Source organism: Monodelphis domestica, chromosome 6 (genome assembly GCF_027887165.1).
Source record: "Monodelphis domestica isolate mMonDom1 chromosome 6, mMonDom1.pri, whole genome shotgun sequence".
Classification (NCBI taxonomy): domain Eukaryota; kingdom Metazoa; phylum Chordata; class Mammalia; order Didelphimorphia; family Didelphidae; genus Monodelphis; species Monodelphis domestica.
In genome coordinates this window covers 138,565,720-138,585,321 of record NC_077232.1, presented here as the reverse complement: position 1 = coordinate 138,585,321, position 19,602 = coordinate 138,565,720, and the positions used below count along the sequence as shown (strand labels likewise).

General features: G+C 37.8%; 1 protein-coding gene across 1 annotated transcript in view; it reads left to right on the top strand.

Moving 5' to 3' along the window:
• Window positions 1-19,602, top strand: part of LRRC66 (leucine rich repeat containing 66) — a 29,376-nt gene that overhangs the window by 912 nt on the left and 8,862 nt on the right. Inside the window, exon 2 of the mRNA XM_056802607.1 lies at window positions 14,077-14,246. Coding sequence (XP_056658585.1) covers window positions 14,077-14,246 — 170 coding nt within the window. The remainder of the gene's footprint in view (window positions 1-14,076; window positions 14,247-19,602) is intronic.

The following is a 19,602-nucleotide window of genomic DNA, read 5'->3' as shown; positions in this document are numbered from 1 at the left end:
GAGTATATCACGTTATCCCAGTCACAAAAAGTCTCGAAGATGGCCATGTTTGGATCTAATTCATTTGTCATGGAACTGGATTTAACTTCAGTGTTATTGCTGGATGGAATATTTTTAATTTTTTTGCCTTATAAAGTTATTATTTTTACAACAACTTGTCAAGCGGTCTAGAGATGGGGACCAGAAATATGACATTTCTATTAGTATGGAAGGTACCTGCAACTGCTGAATTTTCTTCCTCTACTTACAGAACAAAACTTATAGAAATACATTGTGCTGTCAAAATGGATCAAAATCACAATCCCATATCCATCTCTGGTTCTTAACAAGAGTCTAGCCTCCTTCCATAACAAGATTACCCCTTCCAGGGCTCCTCCAGTCTGATGGTAAATGTTCTAAATAACAAATGCTTCTTCCACCAATTCTCTTGGGAGACTACTCAATAATGCAGGGTTTTATTCTAGGAAACATATTTTGCTATTGAGACTAAACTTGCCTGGCCTTCTTTATACTACATCTTGTTACTCAGTGTCCTCTACTTTTTGAGGTGAGGAAGAAGAGATTTACATATTTATTTAATCAAAATTTATGGAGCATCTGTTATGTGCAAGACACTATGCTAGGTGTTGTAGGGCATGCAGAGAAATATTAGAAGATTATCATCTTCTCTCCATCTCAATCTATACCCATTAAAATTTTCCAATAAATTCTTAAATTCCACTTTCTGTTTTTCATGCCTTTTCTCTCAACTTCTTTCTAGTTTTTAGCATATTTTGGGAACTGGTGGCTTAGAGTTGAAGAGATAATTATTTTGAGGAAAACATTAATAGCATTGTATAGAAAAAGCATGGCTTCTTCCCTTTCTGGCCTTTTTGGACATAGCCTATTGGTCTTCTCTTTTTATGCTTCATGGAAAAAGATCAGATGTTTTGTTTTATTTTTTTTTTAACAAGGCTGGACCATCTTGCTCCAAAGCCAGCAAAGGGTATTTGTTACCCTTTGCTGTACTGTAATCTAGAAATTGTAGTACTAACATTTGGATATCTTAGACCTCTAAAAGCATGTGTTCTGCACCAATGTAGTATATGTGATCAGTCCTGAATCCAGACTTAGAGGACCTCAGTTCAAAATCTGCCTAATCAGTTGTACTTTGAGCAAATTATTGAACTTTTCTAATCTCAGTATTTTCTGCAGCACATAATCTGAAGTTAAAACTATGTAGCATCAGGGGCATCCCACCCCACTCCACCCTTCACTTATGGAGTTCTTCAAAACCTATTCCAAGTTCAAGGCATTTAGAGGATCCTCATCAATACAAAACCACAATGCATGAGTTTTCCTTGTAAATGAACATTTAATGTAGTTCCTCTTGCCAATCAACTGGAAGATGTAAATAGTTTAAATCAAAAGCATTTAATGAAAGTAGAGAAAGTAGAGCAGTAACAGAACATTTACTCCCTTCCTCCATTAAATTAAGTCAGTGGCAAGAGAAGTTCAAACATTTTGCTCCAGAAATAGAAGGAAAATAAATGATTAAAGAAAAAAGATAAGGGGATTTTAGGCCTCAGATTCTTTGAAATAAAATTTAAATAGAAGCCCTGAGTTTACTTTTGTCTGTACAATCCCTGCCATGCTTCTGTGTATAATTCATTTTTAGGCCTTTCTAATTCCTTGAATTTTTGAGGTTTGAATTATTTTTCCCTAGTTGTACTATCTGGAGTTAGGCCAGGTTAATTTTGTTGTTTTTTCATATATGCCTCTGTGGCCAAAATCTCATTTATGTTTGTCTTGTAAGAACATTGTAGGAAAGCAGGTCTAGTAAGAGAGAGGTGCTAGAGTCCCTCAAAATAGAGCAGGGGTTCTTAACATTTTTTTGTCTCATATGCCCCTTTGGTAGCCTGGGGAAGCTTAGGACTCTGTCTTGGAATAATGCTTTAAAGTGCATAAAATAAAAATGCATAGGATTCCAAGGGATGCCAGAATGATCAAAACATTAAAAAAAAAGAAATGAAAAGTTCACAGACTCCAGGTTAGGAATCCCTGCTCTAGAGAATAAGCAAATGACCATAGTTATCCCTGGCCTTTCCCATAGGGGCTACTCTAATTTCTTCCAGCAATCACGTATGCTATATTTAGTGCCACCCCACCCCTTTAAGTTTATGCTAGTATGAAATGTTGTCACCATAATGATTTGCCACTTCTACATATTTCGTTTTAATGAGGAAAAGTCAGTGTTTGGATCAGGAAATGCTGAAGGAATTGGATTGCAGCACTGCCCTCTACATAGTTCTGGTGGTTGCCTTGTCATCCTCCACACTCAAAGAAGACCAAAATGGCATCATTATTTTGGGGTCAGCATACAGTGCTGGAGGACCTTGGTTCAAATCTGTCCTCAGATACTTCCAAGCTGTAATTGTGACTGCCTAGCCCTAGCTGTTCTTCTTTTTTAGAACTGATACTAAGATAGAAAGTAAGGTGTTTTGTTCTGTTTTTTTAAGTGCCAAACCCTGAGCTAAAGGCTGGGAAAATAAGGGCAAGCAGAAAGACAATTTCTACTCTCAAGAAGCGTTTATTCTAATGAAGGAAGAGTCACATAAAAGAAAACTGAAAGGAGTGAGGGAAGAATGGGAATGAAGTGACTGATACCAGGGACCTGAACAGTGCATAAGACATAGCAAGACAGGAGAGAAGTCTAAGGAGGAAGGAAGACATGGTAGGTCTGAGCATCTTCCTTAAACGAAGGTCCTAGAGTCGCTATCCAATCAGAGGGAGAGGTCAAATGGATGGAGAGTTCTTCTAGTGTGTGAATCCCAGGACTCAAGAGAGCTTCCAGGAAGAAGATCTTGTTTTTTAAAATTGTTATTACTTTAATTAATATTACCAATAATTTACTTAATTTCTCTCAGCCTCACTTTCCCCACCTGTAAAATGAGAATAAGAATGTTTAGACTATCTCACCCATGAAATTATGCTCAGGAGAGTATTTGACAAATTTTAAAGACATAAATGAGTGAATTATTATTCTGTTACAATATATTCCCTTGACCTAAGCTTGAAGTTAGCAAGAAGAAGTTATAAGGAAATGGTGAATTTGATTTTTTTTTTCTAATCAGAATGTAGCTCAGAAAAATGTAATTAAAGAACATAATAGATTTGAAATGGGAATCATAACCCAATCACTTTTTAAAAAATTTTTAAACCCCTTACCCTCTTTCTTAGAATCAAGTCTACATATGAATGGGTTCTAAGTCAGAAGAGTGGTGAGGGCTAGGCAATTATGGTTAAATAACTTGCCCAGGGTCACGCAGCTAGAAAGTATCTGACTCCAGGCCTGGTTCTAGACTGAACCACTGAGCTGCCTCTCACCCAATCATTTTTAAACAAATTAAATATTTTATGGCAAACTTAGAAGGGCAATGTGGAGTAGTGGACTGAGGGCCAGCCAGAAAGTTGGAAAGTCCTGGGTTCAAGCCTCATCTCTCATATGTATTGACTGTGAAACCTTGGGCAATCCACTTAACCTGTCATTGTAACCAACTTTCTGATACTATATAAATTGCAAAGAATTACTTTCCATAATGGAGTGAGTTTCCCCACCTAGGAATTCCTCATACTGCTGAAAACCATAGGTTCAGTCAATCCCTCTCCCTGTTAAAAACACCATTCATCATCAATACAACCTTGTTTAAATACGAGTTAAATTTAAATGAAATAATTTCAATAGTTTTTTCCATTCATTCACTCTTCCTTCCATGTGACCATAGCCAGTTTGTCACCTTGCATTGACTCATAAGTCTTCCCATATTTCTGTATTTTCCTCCTAAGTCTCAAGAACACTGTATAGTGTTCTAGTTCATTAATATACCATGATTTATTTAACTATTTCTCTGTTACAACCCAGCCAGGTTCAGGGGGGGAATCTGACGAGCTTTTCCAAATTAATTTAAACCTAACTTTTCTTATAGAATATATACACAGGAGCATACCTCTCCCCCATAGTCTGTGGGCTTCCCCTTTGTCACCTTGGAGAGATCCCTGTACCTCAGTGGCATCCCCGAGATTGCTGACTGGAATTCTTTTTAGAGGACCTATAAAGAGTCTTATGACCTATTTCCAATATTTTTGCCTTTTCACCTTTTTCTTTGCCCCTTTCTGTGGGAGCATTATAAGAGTTGGGGGTTTCTTCTTTCAGTCTCTCTCCCACCAAGAGCAATTGATAACAACTTTCAGCAGAACGACATGATGGAAGGAGATAGGCTTGTCAAAATGGCCTGATAGAAGTTGAGGGTTCCCAACCCCAGGAATAGGAATAGTCTTGACAATAGAAAAATTACTGCAGAAGCTATATGGAGAGAGACAAAGGAATTCACAGACAATATTCCTGAACTCTAAACTCTTATGTAGAGGACAAATTTCCGTTTCCCAGGCAACATGATCTAGAAATCTATCATTCTAGGCTGAAAAGGGATATTTCCTTGGAAGTGGCCAGCTTGTGGGTAACCTCCAATTTAAGTTGGAGAACAGATCTTCTGGAGAAAGGGATTCCCTGAGCAACAGGAGAAATAAGAGAGTTCCTCACATGGTCCTAAAGGTAGAGAAACTAAGAGAATTGAAGCCATTTCATTGAGTGGAAAGCAAGGTATTGGAACCAGCCACCTCTTGCTATTTTCAGTGAGTTATTCAGAAAGTACAAATATAGAGGGAAAGGTATTGCTTGCTTGGAAGTATGTTTACTTTTGGGGAGGAATCCAAACCACAGAATGGTACAAGTTTCAGAGAGGACTCTGTAGGTGTCTGTAGGAAAGAAGGATTTCCCTGGAATACCAAAGTATTTCCCCAATGGCAACCCTAAAGTCCATTTCCTTCCAACATGGAGTATATGGGCTTTGTTGAGTCTTTGAGTGCCTTTTGAGTTCTTTGTAACTGTGTATATATTCCTATGAGTGCCATGTATTTTTTCCTATGCAATGAAATATAAGATATCCTCTATTCAATATGCATTTGTTTCCCTGATTGCTTGTATAGGGGCTGGGGATCCTTTTTATCTACATTTGTGAAAACATAGACATGAATTTTCCTAGACTAAATTCCAGGCAAATGGAAATGAACCTCAAAGGAAAAAAAACTACCTTCTTAGGTCAGTCCCTAGGATTAAACTTGGTTATTTAAAATTTTTTCCATATGTAATATTTTATTTTTCCAATTACATATAATAATAATTTTAACATTTCTTCCATAATTTGGAGTTCCAAATTCTCTCCCTCTCTCCTCCTCTCCCCTCTTCCTGAAATAGTAAGCAATTTGATCTAGGTTATACATGTATGATCATGTAAAACATTTCTGTATTGGTCATGTTATGGAAGAAGACATGAACCCCCCCCAAAAAAAAAACACGAAGGAAAAAAAGTGAAAAATTGTGTACTTCAATCTGCATACATAAACCTGGTTTTTATGAGTTTAGCAGTTGGGATAAAGGAAAAGAAGGAAAGCTAAACAAGGTCCACAAGTCACAGTCCAAAAGAGAAAATTAAACTTACCTTGGTGGGAATTTGTATGCTTCCTTGCTTATCAAAATAAAGTATTTGTGAGGACACCACAGCATACAGGAATCAAGCTGGGCTCAACTCCCTTTCCATGGCCAATTTGAAGCCCCTCCTTTTTGTTAGCGTTCCATCTCAAAACTGATTTGTATTTACTTATAAGTGTTCATGTTGTGTTGAACCAGTAAAATGTAAAATCCCCAAGAACAAAGGAGGCTTCATTTTTTGGTCACTGTATCCCCAACCTCATGAGTTACACTTACTAGTGAGTTCGTGTAGCTAATGTTCATGGGATATATCCATCAGTTTGTATCTTTAGGAGAGGATGCCACACATTTCCAGAAAATGGTGATGGTCTTCATGCGCTGATAGAAACCATTTCTTTGGGTAAGAAGCTCTGGACTAGGAGACTGAAGGTCTCTCTCAGCTATTAGTAAAGCCATATATTTCCAAAGCACTTCATGGCTAATAAAGTATATTCTTCCCAACCCTCTGATGTAGACAATATAATAGCATTACTTTCATTTTTATAGACTCCCAGAGAAGTGATTTCCCCAGAGTCACACAGCTAGGAAGGATCAAAGCATTTGAACTCAGATCCCTTTCATGGCAAGTCTAGCACATCCTTCACAATGCTCTTCAGCTATAAAAATTAGGTCGGTTGGGCTGACCAATGGTGACAAACTCAAATAGAAACAAGGCTGCTAAGCCCTGTAGCTATTACATATTGACTTAAAAAACCATCAATTGACATCATCTTTGTTTTATTTTATTTTTACTTATTTGATTAATTTTCCCAATGGTTCAACAAAACCTCTGGAGTAGATGATTCTAAGACCCTCTCCAGTTCTGCCATTGTGTGATTCTGATTCTGTAAAAAGTTGATCTCATTCAACAAAACTCATTCTAAACACTAAATGTCACCTGTTCCTGACCCAGTGACAGCTATTTTCCTGAGATCTGTGACAGCTGTGATACTAGCAGCATGTTGCAAGTTTGGACAGAGCCCAGGAAAAGAACTGGCAGATGCAGCTGAGAGAAGCTTATGGAGAACTTAATACCGGTGAGGCATCAGTCCTTTTACACACTCTTTTCCCAATAATAATCTTGGCTCTCCCACCCCCAATCAATTTTAAATGGTTTTAAATAATGGAATCTATCCCAGGTCAAATAGTCCCAGCTTCATCAAGCAATCCTTTCCAAATGCCTGCAGGGGACTCAGCAATGTATTGGCCAACAAAAATCTTTATTATTCTAATTAAGTTTATAATCTCATGCAACCACCCATGATTTAGTGAACATTAAAAATAGAAGATGAAAACTATTAGAAATAAAATGCACAGCCACTTAACTTCGAATCTTTATAAAAAATAAAACATAGTTATTGAAACACACCGGGATGTTTAACCACTGGATCTTCAGGGGGGAAAGTGAACTCATGACACTTTTAAATTTTATCTGCATTATTAGCATTTTCCCTGTCATTTTGTTAAGTATAGACCAATAGGTCAAACTTAATTAGAAATGGATCCCTGCTAAGTGGATAGAGGACCAAGTCTGGAGAAAGGAAGTACTGGCTTCATATCTGAATTCAAGTATTTCCTTGCTGTGTGACCCTGGGCAAGTCACTTAATGCCAGCTCTAGCTCTTCCCACTTTTCTGCCTTGGAACAAGTATTAATTCTAAGACAGAAGGTAAGCGTTTTTGTTGGTGCTTTTTTTTTTAGAGAAAAAAGAAGAGATGGATCCCCAAAGCCTTATTTTGACTTAGAAAGCCATAAATTAATATTATCTAAGTTTTTGTGTGTGTTTTTATGTATTTTATTAAATATTTCAAATTACATTCAATCTGGTGCTATCTAGGCACTCTTGGGCATCCAGATCTCTGCTCTAGACAATCAGCAAAATAATAACTGAAGCACCGATTTGTAGCATTTGCTGATATCCAAGGAATAAATGCTGGCATAGGAAAGTTAACAATTGACTTTTGAGCTGGTACCAGCTGGCTCCAGTGCACCTTTGGGTGTTCTACAAAAGGAAGACACAGTTTTTAAACTTAGAGGCTTTTGGTTACAAGTGGTTCCTCTTTTTAAAAGTCACATTTTCCTCATTGCTGACAAGTTATACTGATATTACAAAAATTGCTCCCAAAAGTCAGCTGAGTTACTATTGCATATAAGTATGTGATACATGGTTTCATGAATTTCAATTTAATTCAACAAACATTTTAAAGTATTTACTATATGCCCAACACTAATAGATGATGAGAACACAAAAATTAAAATGATCAAGTAGGGACTCTAGTCCCTACCCTCAAGAAATTTACATTCTTTTGTTTTAATTCAAAATATTTCATTTTTCCAATTACATGTAATAATAATTTTCAGTTTCCCAAAATCATATGATTCAAATCATCTCCCTTCCTTCCTTTCTTCCCCCAATAAAGCACTCCCCTTCATAAATCCTTTAGAATTATCCCAGATCATTGCATTGCTGAGAAAGCGTACATTCTCTTTGTTACTATTTAATTGTTTAAGTCGTGACTCTATTTGAGGTTTTCTTAGGAAAGATACTGGACTACTTTGCCATTTTCTTCTCCAGCTCATTTTATAGATGGAGAAACTGAGGCAAACAGGATTAAGTGACTTATCCAGGACCACCCAACTAGCAAGTATCTGAGACTAGATTTGAACTCAGGTTTTCCTTACTCTGGACCAGGAACTCTATTCACTGCACCACCTCATTGACCTCCTAGATTATATTCTATTGGGCCACACAGGAAGAAAGAGGAAATGTGCCAAATATATAGATAATAAGGCAGGAAGTGATCAAAACAAAAGAGAAAGGAGACCAGTGCTTTGGGAGCCTTTGAGGAGAGAAACATTTTAGGGTGGAAATTGGGAAAGGACGTTGTGGAGGTGCTACCTGAACAAAGCCTGAAAAGCAGAGAAAGATTCTGAGGCTTATTTGGGAAACTCTGCTCAGAAGAGATTTCAAGTAACATGGGCTGCACAGCAGCAGTTCTTTCTCCAGTTCCTTCTCTTGTTCCCAGTGCTCTTTGGACCTGACATAATTATATCTGCGTCCCATTGAGTTGTGTTTCAGGTTACTAAAACTGGTTCATTATTCAAAGGAAATGTTTACTCAGGGAGTGTTTCCTCCTTAGCAGAGGGCCTGTTGGGGACATTTTTCAATTAAGTTAGAGCCAAGTGGAATAAATTTTTCAATTCACTTTAGCACACATTTATTAAATACCTACCATGGACAAATCTCTATATCAAACATTCAAAACATATTTGACAAACACTTTCTTTTCTATTATCTTAAATTCAGGTCATTTTCACCTCAATTCTACAGTATCCACTTGATTCTTGCTACTTCTAAAGTTTTCCCCATTCCATACTACCTTACTTAGGGCCATCAAATTTTATTGAAATACTTCTAAAACTTCCCTGCTCACACATCCACTGTAGCTCCCTACTGTCTATCAAACTAAGTTCAGACTCTTTTTCTCGGTTTTCAAATTTCTCCATAACCTGGTCTCATAATCCTACTCATTTTATTTTCTAATTTTCACCAACAAATTCCTCTGCTCTTATGAAACAATGATCTGGGAAAATTTTCAAGGATTTAGGACAAAGAATGTTCTCCACCTCAAGAGAAAGAACTGTGGGAGTCAAATGCAGATCAAAGCATAATATCTTTCACATTAGTTTATTTACAATTTTATTTTGGGATTTGAGTTCTATAAGGGTATTCTTTTACAACAATGATAAACATGGAAGTATATTTTGCATGATAATACATCTGTAATCCAGATTAAATGATTTATCATCTCCAATAGAGGGGAGGGGAGAGAGAGAGACAATTTGGATCTTATAATTTCAGAAAACATGTGGGAAATTGTTATTACATATAATTGGGAAAATAAAAAGCTTTGAATAAGAAATTTTTTAAATAACCATCAAAAAATAATAGCACCTACCTTGCAAGGTAATTGTGAGAATCAAATGAGATATTTATAAAAATGCTTAGCACAGTACCTGGCACGTAATAGGTACTCTAGAAATGTGTATTCCCTTTTCCTTTCCCTCTTCCCTTCTCCCTCTCTGCCTTAAATCCTACATACCCTCTGAGGCTCAGTTTTGGTTCTACTTTTCTTTGAAGAATACTGATGAAGTAGGGTTCCATCTTCTCCATTGAAGCCAGAAGCCAAAATTGACTGGAGACCCCAAAGAGACTGAAGACCCTTGCAAAGACTTTCCAAAGAAGGGTCAGCCTCTCTTCTCACCAACTTTGCACTACCCCACACAGAGCCAGGGAATTGATCTTCTCCAATGAGGAAAGAGCCCCATACTTATGGTCTTTGGTAGTTGAGTTACAAAAAGACTACTTCAGCCTGTGGTACTCACATCACTTCTCTGCCAAGAATGCAGCTCACCCCCCTTTTCCTGTCCATCTCATGGGCCCCTGTCCACCCTCACTACAATCTTTTCTTGGCCATCCCCGATCAAAGCTGGTTTGTCTCTTCTCTGATTTCTTAAAGCATTTACTATCTGTTCCAGTCCTTTGGTTGAGGAGAAAAAGTGATAGACCAAGGGTTAGGAAAGATGTGAGTTCAAGTCTTTACCCATCACTTATTAGGTTTGTGTAAGCAAATTGCTTAATATTTCTGATCTTCAATTTTCTCTTCCATACTACAAAGACAGTATTTCTTGCATTAGCTATAGCATAGGGTTTGTGGGGAAAGGGCTTTGTAAGCTTCATAGGGGTCTGCAGTACTACAGAATGAGAACATTGGACCTGCAGTCAGGAAAATCCTATCATCAATGTTTACTAGCTGAACCTGAGTTTCTTAGACTGCAAAACAGGGATAATGGTACTTATAGCACTTACCTTATGGTAGTGATTCTCAGACTTTTTGGTCTGAGGCCCTTTACCTTTTTAAAAATTATCAAGGACTCCCAAAGAACTTTTGTTTTTGTGGGCTCTCTCTATTGATATTTTACCATATTATAAATTAAAATGCCTTATTATTATAAGGAAAACAGTTTTAACCTCACAGACCCCTTGGAAGGATCTCAGAGATTCGCAGGGGGCCTCCAGACCACACTTTGTTTAGAACGATTGCCTTGGATATTAATTATAAAGTTCCAGTGAAATGATGAATGAAAACTGCTTTACAAAACTTAAAATCTAATGTAAATGGCAATAATTATCCTATCTTAAAACAATCTAGAAATGTGAGATCTTTTTCTCACCTCATGATATCTTTGATTATCATTTCATGCATTTCCATATTGAATTTATTTACATTATAGTTATTATATGTACCTGATCATTTGGTTCCATTTTCTTCTATATGCATTACTTCTTGCAAGTCTCTCCAAATTTCCATGAGTTTTTCATTTGTCATTCCTTATGGCAAAGTTATAATCCATAATATTCATATGCTAAAATTTGATCAGTCATTACTCAGTGGTTAAGCAACTATTTTTTTCAAACTTTCCAACATCACAAATAATAGTGCCATGAACATTTTCTTTATCTATGTATAAATATGTTTTATTTTTATTAATTTTGTTGGCTATGTTAAAATTCACTGGTATCTCATCCTTTTTACCCTGACCCTAATCACCTGACAAAATATATGTACCTATAAGCTATGTCTTTCATGTTTCTATTTAGCAGTTATTTCTTTGTGCAATGGACATTCACAAGTTATTCTTTAAATATCAATTCTATCACTAAAGAATATTCTCTTGGTTCCACACATTTCACTCTTTATAATTTCATGTAGTTCTTTCCAAGTTTTTAAAAATTTAAACTACTCATCCTTTCTGTATTAGAGGGTTGGTTTGGGTATAATGGAGAAAGAGTAGATGATCCCAGAAAGTAGAAGGAGGGTGAGATTCTTCAGTCTTCTTCAAATATGACTCTCTACTAACCCTGCCTTTATTCCCCTGTAATAACTGATTAATGGGTGAACCTTTTCTCTTGGGGAAAGAGAGAAAAATCAGCTCTCTCCCCCTTCTCTATGACAAGGAAGTCAATTTAAGATAACTGACACTTTATTCTAACAAATGTGATGGCTAGGGGTAAGATAAACAAGATGTCTACAGGTTGGAGTTTATAGGAAAGAGGGTAAGGAAAGTCCCTGTTGTCTAAAAATCTCTTTCTCCCTCCTCCCAAAGTTGAAAGACTCAGGCTTGTCAGCCTGGTCTCTAAGAGGCTCAGGGTCTGGTGACCCCTGGTCTTAGCATAGCAGAGCCAATGTCCAGACTCAGGGTATCACAGGAGCTGTGTGAGATCTTCTGATGCTGTTCTTCTCAGGTTTTTGCCACAACTCTTGGCATCTTGGGGGGTGGGGGGGGGTGGATGGTGATTAGGATCAATGAGGGATTTGTATGGCTCAGGAGAGAAATCTCTGATCTGATCAACCTGTCACCCTTGGGTTTCTCGAGCAAGAAAGATTAACTGTCTCCCCCTGGAATCTCTTCTTCCCTCAAGATTCCAAACCTCCTTCACCAACCCCCACTGTGACTGCAAACCTAGGCATGTCCTCCAGGCTCTGTCCCTCAAAGTCTCTGGATCATTTCTCTATCACATTTCTTATGGTATAGTAGCATTCCATCACAATCATATGCCACACTTGTTCAGTCATTCCTCAACTGATGGGCATCCCTTTGATTTCCAGTTCTTTGCCAGTCACAAACAATTCCTTTTTTCTTTTTTAAATTAAAATTTATTTTTTCAGTTTTTTTCATTTTAATAAATTTCCACATAAGTTCTCTGAAGTTATATGATACATACTGTCTCCCTCCTTTCTTCCCTCCCTCCCCATTCCTGGAGTGGGCAAGCAATTCAATATGGATTATACATGTATTATCACACAAAGCTTATTTCCTTATTATTCATTTTTGTAAGTGAATAATCTTATAACAGTCATGAACATTTTTTAAAAAGCCTTTTTTTCTTTAATAGATAACCCAAGGAAGGAACCCCATTACTAAAATCATACCCCTTACATATACATCTCTATCTCAAAGGCAGTAGGATTATGTATACATATACATATATATATGAATATGTGCACATATATATTAGTATGGAAATGAAGTAAGAAAAAATTATTTCAATAATAATAAGTAATTATAAGAAAGGGCATAGATACTCAGGAGACTTGAACAACTATAGAGCTAGAGGGGAGTCTAGAAAACTTCTAAACCAAAAACAGCAGCAAAAACAAGAGCTAGCAAAGAGAAACACATGTAATGGAGGAGATTGCCAGTGGGGCTCCAGTCCAAACCCTCCTGTGAGTTTGGTGAGCTTGCTTCTGGAACTGTATGATGACATGCAATGGAGGGACCTTTTCCTCAATTCAGAGCAAAGCCAGATGTTCTGTGACTGTTTCTGGTCTGTTTACTATCTAAAAAGAAGCTGTTGAACCAGTCCTGATTAGGCATACAAAAGGCACCAGCAGAGAAACTCTTGTCTCACTTCCCTGGTGGCAAATGAAAAAGAAGAATTTTAATAAACCTCTGGTTGTGGGAGAGAGGTATTTCTGCTTATCTACCTATGGCCATGAACACATGAAACCTCTGTGTCTTTCTTTGCCTCCTTGAGTTGGGTCTTTCTTGCTCTTGGGTGAATGACCATTGAGTAGACTAGGTTATGATTTTGTGAACTTCAAAATGTTGGAGGAAGCACCAAAGTCCTAAATTGAGAGTCCAACGCAGCTAGAAACTGGCCAATGGCTGCTACAGTTAAACAAGTCAGAAACCAGAGTAAGTCCAAGAAACAACCAGCATGATCCAGACTAGCAGGGCATCTGTCCAGCAGCTGAGATGCCATGTCATGTAAGCAAGTGAACAGCTCATCTAGGAGCTCTCCCACAGCTAGAAAGGAATGTGGTGGGGTGAACATTTAGTAGTGACCATTCTTTTTTTTAAGTGGGAGCCCACTCTCCCCAGGAACTGAAGTGGCTTCTCCAACTTCTCAAAGTTCACAAAGTCAAAGTCTAATCTGCTCTGTCTCAATATTCATTAGCATAAATGCAAAAAAATGCAAAGAGAATTTCCATGTGTTCACAGCCATGTGGCAGCTGAGGATGCAATAGAAAGAACTATCCCTCCCCTCATTAAAGTCTCCCAGCTTGCTGCCAGGGATCTCTTTTGGAGCTATTTGTATATATGGTCATGCCTGGATCAAGAATCAATTAAAAGGATTGTATTCACCACACAGTATGTGGACAGGAGCATAGACTCCAAATTGGGGGCAAAGTCCCTCCAGAAGCAATTGGTCCTACTTTCAGAAGCAGAATCACCAAACTGTCCATTTGGGTTGGCTAGCTACAAACTACCAACCTAAATTGTTCTAAGACCTTCACCCCAAGTGATCAGCCTCCTTTCCTCCTACCCATTACATTTTAAAATCAAATTAGATAAACAAAGACATTCAGTATATGCAAGGGGACCAATTTAGTTCATCAGTTAATATTTTAAATCCTTTTTTCCCCTCTTTTCTCTAAAACACAGGACTATGGAAACTGAAGTCTTTGCAAAATCTGGATCTGTCATCCAATGCCATATCACAGATTGCCCTGACTGATTTTCAAAACTGTCTACAGCTGGAGACACTATATTTACAAAATAACAAGATATCCAAGATTCACCCAGATGCCTTCAAGGATCTCAACAAGCTTCAGGTTCTAAAAATCAGCTTTTGTCATACTTACTATATATATCCATGTGTGTTTTTAATGTAGTCAGTTTTTCAGTCTTCTATTTCAATGTCCTCCTTGTCCCAAGATGCTAACTAATCTTCTAAAAAGGTAAATAAGTGTTTGATCCCATGGAATCAATTTTTCTTACCAAATACTTCTTACCCCCCAAATTTTAGTTTTAGACAAAATGTGATTACTTCCAAAAGTTTTCAGACTTAGAATGGTAGAAGCCCAGCAATATTCAATGCATAATAAATAGTCAGAGGAAAGACACTTTTGTGATTCCTCATGTTTCTGTTGCCAGAGCAACAGCATGGCATATACCAGACTGTCTAATAATCTTCCATTGGTGCTGAGCTTGGTTCCCAAGGTCATGCAGGACAGGAATAACACAAATGCCTGAAAGTGCTGACCAGTACCAAAGCTCCAGTTTAACCACAGTTTCAACCCTCCCAATCCCAGAGCCAGCCTTCACTGGAGCTGGGGACACAGGACAAAAAGACTGAGTTTGTTAGTGTCTGACCTTCCACTTGCCCTGGTGGTAGAGATGTCAAGAACAATGGGAATGATTAAGAGGTGAGAAGGGCAGCTGGGTGGCTCAGTGGAGAGAGAGTCATGCCTAGAGATGGGAGATCTTGGGTCCAATTTGACCTCACACACTTCCTATCTGTTTAACCCTGGGCAAGTCACTTAACCCCCATTGCCTAGCCCTTACACCTCTTCTGCCTTGGAAGCAATATACAATATTAATTCTAAAATGGAAGGTAAGGGATTTGTTTTGTTTTGTTTTGTTTTAAAAAAAGAAAGGAAATGATCCTACTTGCAACAATCCAGAAATCAGCTTCCCCTACACACACACCAAAAAACAAAATAAAACAAACAAACAAAAAACCATTTACTTAGAGCTCTCTGGAGTATACAAACATGAAAGAACCTAGAATTTAAAATTCAGCAGACTGGGAATTAAATCCTAGTATTACCATTTATTATCCATGTAGTCTTAGGCATGCCAATCACTTAAGTTCCCTGGGACACAGTTTCTTCATTTGTAAACCGATCATGCTGCCAACTTCCCAAAATTGTCAAAATAGAATGTAAACCCCTTGAGGGCAGGTACCGATTTGTTTTTGTATTTGTATCTCCAGCACCTGGCATTTAGTAGATACTTACTAAGTGCTTCTTGGTTGATTGACCGAATTATAGATACAGTGAATCTAAAACCCTTTACACTAAGCTGTAGGTACTGGGACTGGAATGGATATAATGGAATGAATGAGTAATTATGACTGGAAAAACAAATCCAATATATATGATAAAGAACTGATCCAGGAAAATGTGGGAGAGAAAAATGGGTATCATATAGGATCAAAAGCTGAATACCCCAATAGTGTACCATTTTTGGTCAAGTTCATAGGATTTCATAAAATCACACATTCAGTGCTGGCAGGGACCTCAGCGTCTGACACCTCTAACCTCTTCCTTTTAGAAGCCAGAAACCCCAGGAGGTTCTATAAAACCTGCCCAAGGTCACACGGATGACAATAGAAAAAGATTTGAACCCAGGTCCTCTCATCCCAGAACCAATATCTTTTCCACTGTAGCATGTGTCATAGTAAGGTTTCCCCTCTATATTCAGGGTTAATCAGACCACCTCAAAATGTTCCATAAAAGATGCTACCCAGAGGCAACCCTAGATCTCAGGTCCATGGCAGCTGTGTTTTCATAATCCCAGAAGCAGCAATAGAAAGCTTTTGAATTAAGGCTTAAAGGCCATGTCAACTTATGTGTCAGTAACAAATATTGGTCAAGATATCAATAAATATAAAAATATTTATACACAGTGTTGGTTACTGGCAATGCAAAGATGAAAAATGAAATGGGAATGAGGGAGAGGGGAAAGCTCAGGTGTGTGTATAAACACACACATCAGATGACAGAAAATGAATAGAAGTTAAACATGGCAGTTTAAGGGATTTGACAAGGGAGCATGATAGAAGAATTGGTATTTGAGTTCAGCTTTGAGGAAAGAATGATTTAAGGAAATAAAGATGCAACATCTCTTCCCTCTGCAGTACTAGAGCAGGCCATTACTTCAGGGACACTATGACAAACTTTTCCAGAGCATCATGAAAGAAAGAGACCCTAGACTTAAGACTGGGAGGGAACTTAGAGGTTATCTGCTCCTTCATTTTTCAGAGAAGGAAACTGAGGCTCACAGAGGGTGAGAAACTTGCCCAAAGTCTCACAGGTAGCAGCAAAGCCAGTTTTACTTGACCCAGGTCCTTTGATACCAATTCCAGCATTCTTTCCACTATGCTATGTTGGCTTTGGAGATGTGCCAGAGTCCTTCCCACTGCCTCTCTCCAAGTAATTGGAGGGTTTTTGTTTTTTCCCTCACTTTATGCTATGACCTAGAACCTTAATACATTTCTGTGTACCTATTCCATATCTGGGTTCCAAAAGGGGATTAGCAGAACATTGTATGCTCAGCAACTTGTTCAGATGAAAATGTTTTACAGTATGAGAGATTTCAAGGCATAAACTAATTGTCAAAAAGTCTATTTGCAGGTCATAATCTCAAATATTGGGATTAGTTGTTTGTCTTGTTTTTCTACAGTTTCAAACTATTTTGTCCTCAGGCCAACCAGCTACCTCTTAGTACTAATCCTGATGAAACCAGTTCCTTTCTGCCTAGCCTCCAAACCCAAACTCCAATTAACCAGACTGAACATATGCCCTCTGCAGCCACCTGAATCCTCAGGTACTGAGCTGTCTACTTTCCTAGATTCAAGGACTAGGATTTCTTTAACCAGCTTCATTTCCCAATTTCCCAAAGCGTTTGCTACCTAGCTCAGAGTCCATGATGGATTTCTTTTTTCGTTTCCTTTCTCTCTCTTTTTTTTTGCTTTGACTAACTTCCACTTTTCTTTTAATGTTTTTAATATTCGGTGCCAAAGACAAATAATTTGGTGAAGTGAATAGTGGCCCTGCCTTAGAGTCATGGCTCAAGTCCTACCTGTAATGGGGATATCCCCAGACATATACAAATTATATGACCCTGGGAAGTGCCCCATGGCAAGTCTCGAAGACTGTCAGTGTTAATAAGTTGCCAAAATGAATTAGTGGAGGAAGTTTCTACACTGGGAGTTACCCATATAAATGGCATCACAGGTACAGAAAAATATCTTCTTTTTTTATACTTCCTTTCTACCCATGGGTAAAGCCATTAAAGAGGCATTTATGCTCCCAAATCAAAATCTTTTATTATTTTTATAGTCAATTTATAATAAGCAAAGAAGGATCATTTTCCCCTTCATCCTCTTAGAGTATGACTGTAAAAATGTCATTTGCTGTAGAATATAATTCGCAAAAGCCTGCTTGTTCCCCTTTAACACTTTCTCCAAGATATCCCTTGATGGGAATATAGATTAGATTCATGTGCAGCAATGGAAAAGTAGGCATAATGGTCAATAATTATTATGTTTTAATCATCTTTTTTTGTAATGATAAGGTTTATTATTTTTCCAAACATTATCTTCTCCTTTTTCATACATCTTAAGAATCATTTCCTTGATGTCCTCAAAAATGTTTTGCTTCCAACAGACCTCAGCTATATGTATTTCAAAAAGTCCAGCTACCCTTTCCCATCTTTGTTTTCTTTAGAACAATTTCTAGAGACAACTAGGTAGCACAGTAGGTAGAGAGCCAGGTGTAGAGTGAAGAGGATCTGCGTTCCAATGTGACCTAAGTTGTGTGACCTGGGCAAGTTATTTAACCCTGATTGCCTAGTCCTTGCTGCTCTTCTGTCTTAGAAGAGATACTAAGACAGAAGGTAAGAGTTTGTTTTTTTTAAAAAAGAACTATTTCTCCTTCCTCATGAAGCAATAGGGATTGTGATGTTAGAGTTCAAAGGTAATAACTTAGTGCCTTTGATGAAAAAGTGTTTGCTATGTAAATCTGTAGAGATATTATCCATTTTTTCTTTGTCTTCCTTTCCATTTTATTCATAAATGCCTTCAGGTTGGATAGCTTTAGTTGGGCCCCTCAGCAAGATTTTTGTAAACTTGCTTTCCCTCTCCTGATTCTCACTATTTTTAGCAGTGATATGACCTAAAATCTTCCACCATTCTTCTTTATCATATAATAAATTTATAGTTTAAGTCAGTGTTAACCTTGGCTGTAATGTTTTCCTTCTAAGAGCAATCTTACTAGAAGCAGTCCAAGAGTCAGAATCCAAGCTGAGGTCCTAAGCTGGAGCTCCTCTAAAGTCAAGTCCAAAGAAGAAAGTGAGTTTGGACAGGAAGTTCAGGGTGTTTATAGTGCTTTTCCCACATCACTTCCTGTCCATTCCTCCACTTTATGGGGACCAATTGCAGTCTTTAAATTTGCTTAGCACTGCCCAGGGGGACAGTCAGTCACTTCTGAGTTGTCACCCACTTTTGCAAGTGACTTTCGTGCCTCTCCTATTTAGGTGTTAAGTAGGGCTGTCTTTACTTTGGGAGGTGTAAACTCCTGTAGTGAGTAGTTTGTGGACTTCCCTTACTTTAGGGTTAAGTAGGAGTGCATTCACCTCTGTTGTAGACAAAAGTAGACAAAGGGAAAGTTAATCCTATCTTCAGAGATTATGCGTGTGTGAACACACACATATTTTGGTCCAAACCTATGATTTTATTGGCATATTGAACTCTCAGGGAGGAAATTAACTCTATTCATGCACATGAGCCATTGTTTGGCAGCTTATGCTCTTAAAGGAGTTCCCTAATAATAATAGCTCACTTTATCTAGCACTTTAAGGTTTGCCAAGTGCTTACATCAATCAACAAGGATTTATTAAGCATCTTCTATGTGCCAGGCACTATATAAGCTCCTGTCCTTGAGAAGCTTAAATTCTAGAATTTATGTATATATATCAGCAACCATAAAATATATAAGGCACAAAATACAAAGTGATTAGGGAGAGAACTGGCTATTTTGAGGATAAGGAAAGGCTTTATGCAGACAGTGATACTTGAGTTTTGAGGGGAAAAAAGAAATTCTAATCATTCCATTGACAGGCGTTTATTAGCCACTTACGATGTACAGCATAGAGTAATAGATGGGTAGAAAGGGGCCAGCTTTCAATTCCAATCAGAGGAGTTGATATGTGATTCTAGGGGTCATAAGAAGCTACCAGAGCTCATAGAATGTGAAAATGAAATTGTCATACCCATTCTTTATGAAAATCACTTTGTCAGCTGAATGGAGAATGGTTAGAAGGAGGAAAAGACTTGATGCTGGGAGACCATTTAGGCAGTGAGACAAGGAACTATGAGGACAGGATACTGTCAGATATGGTCAA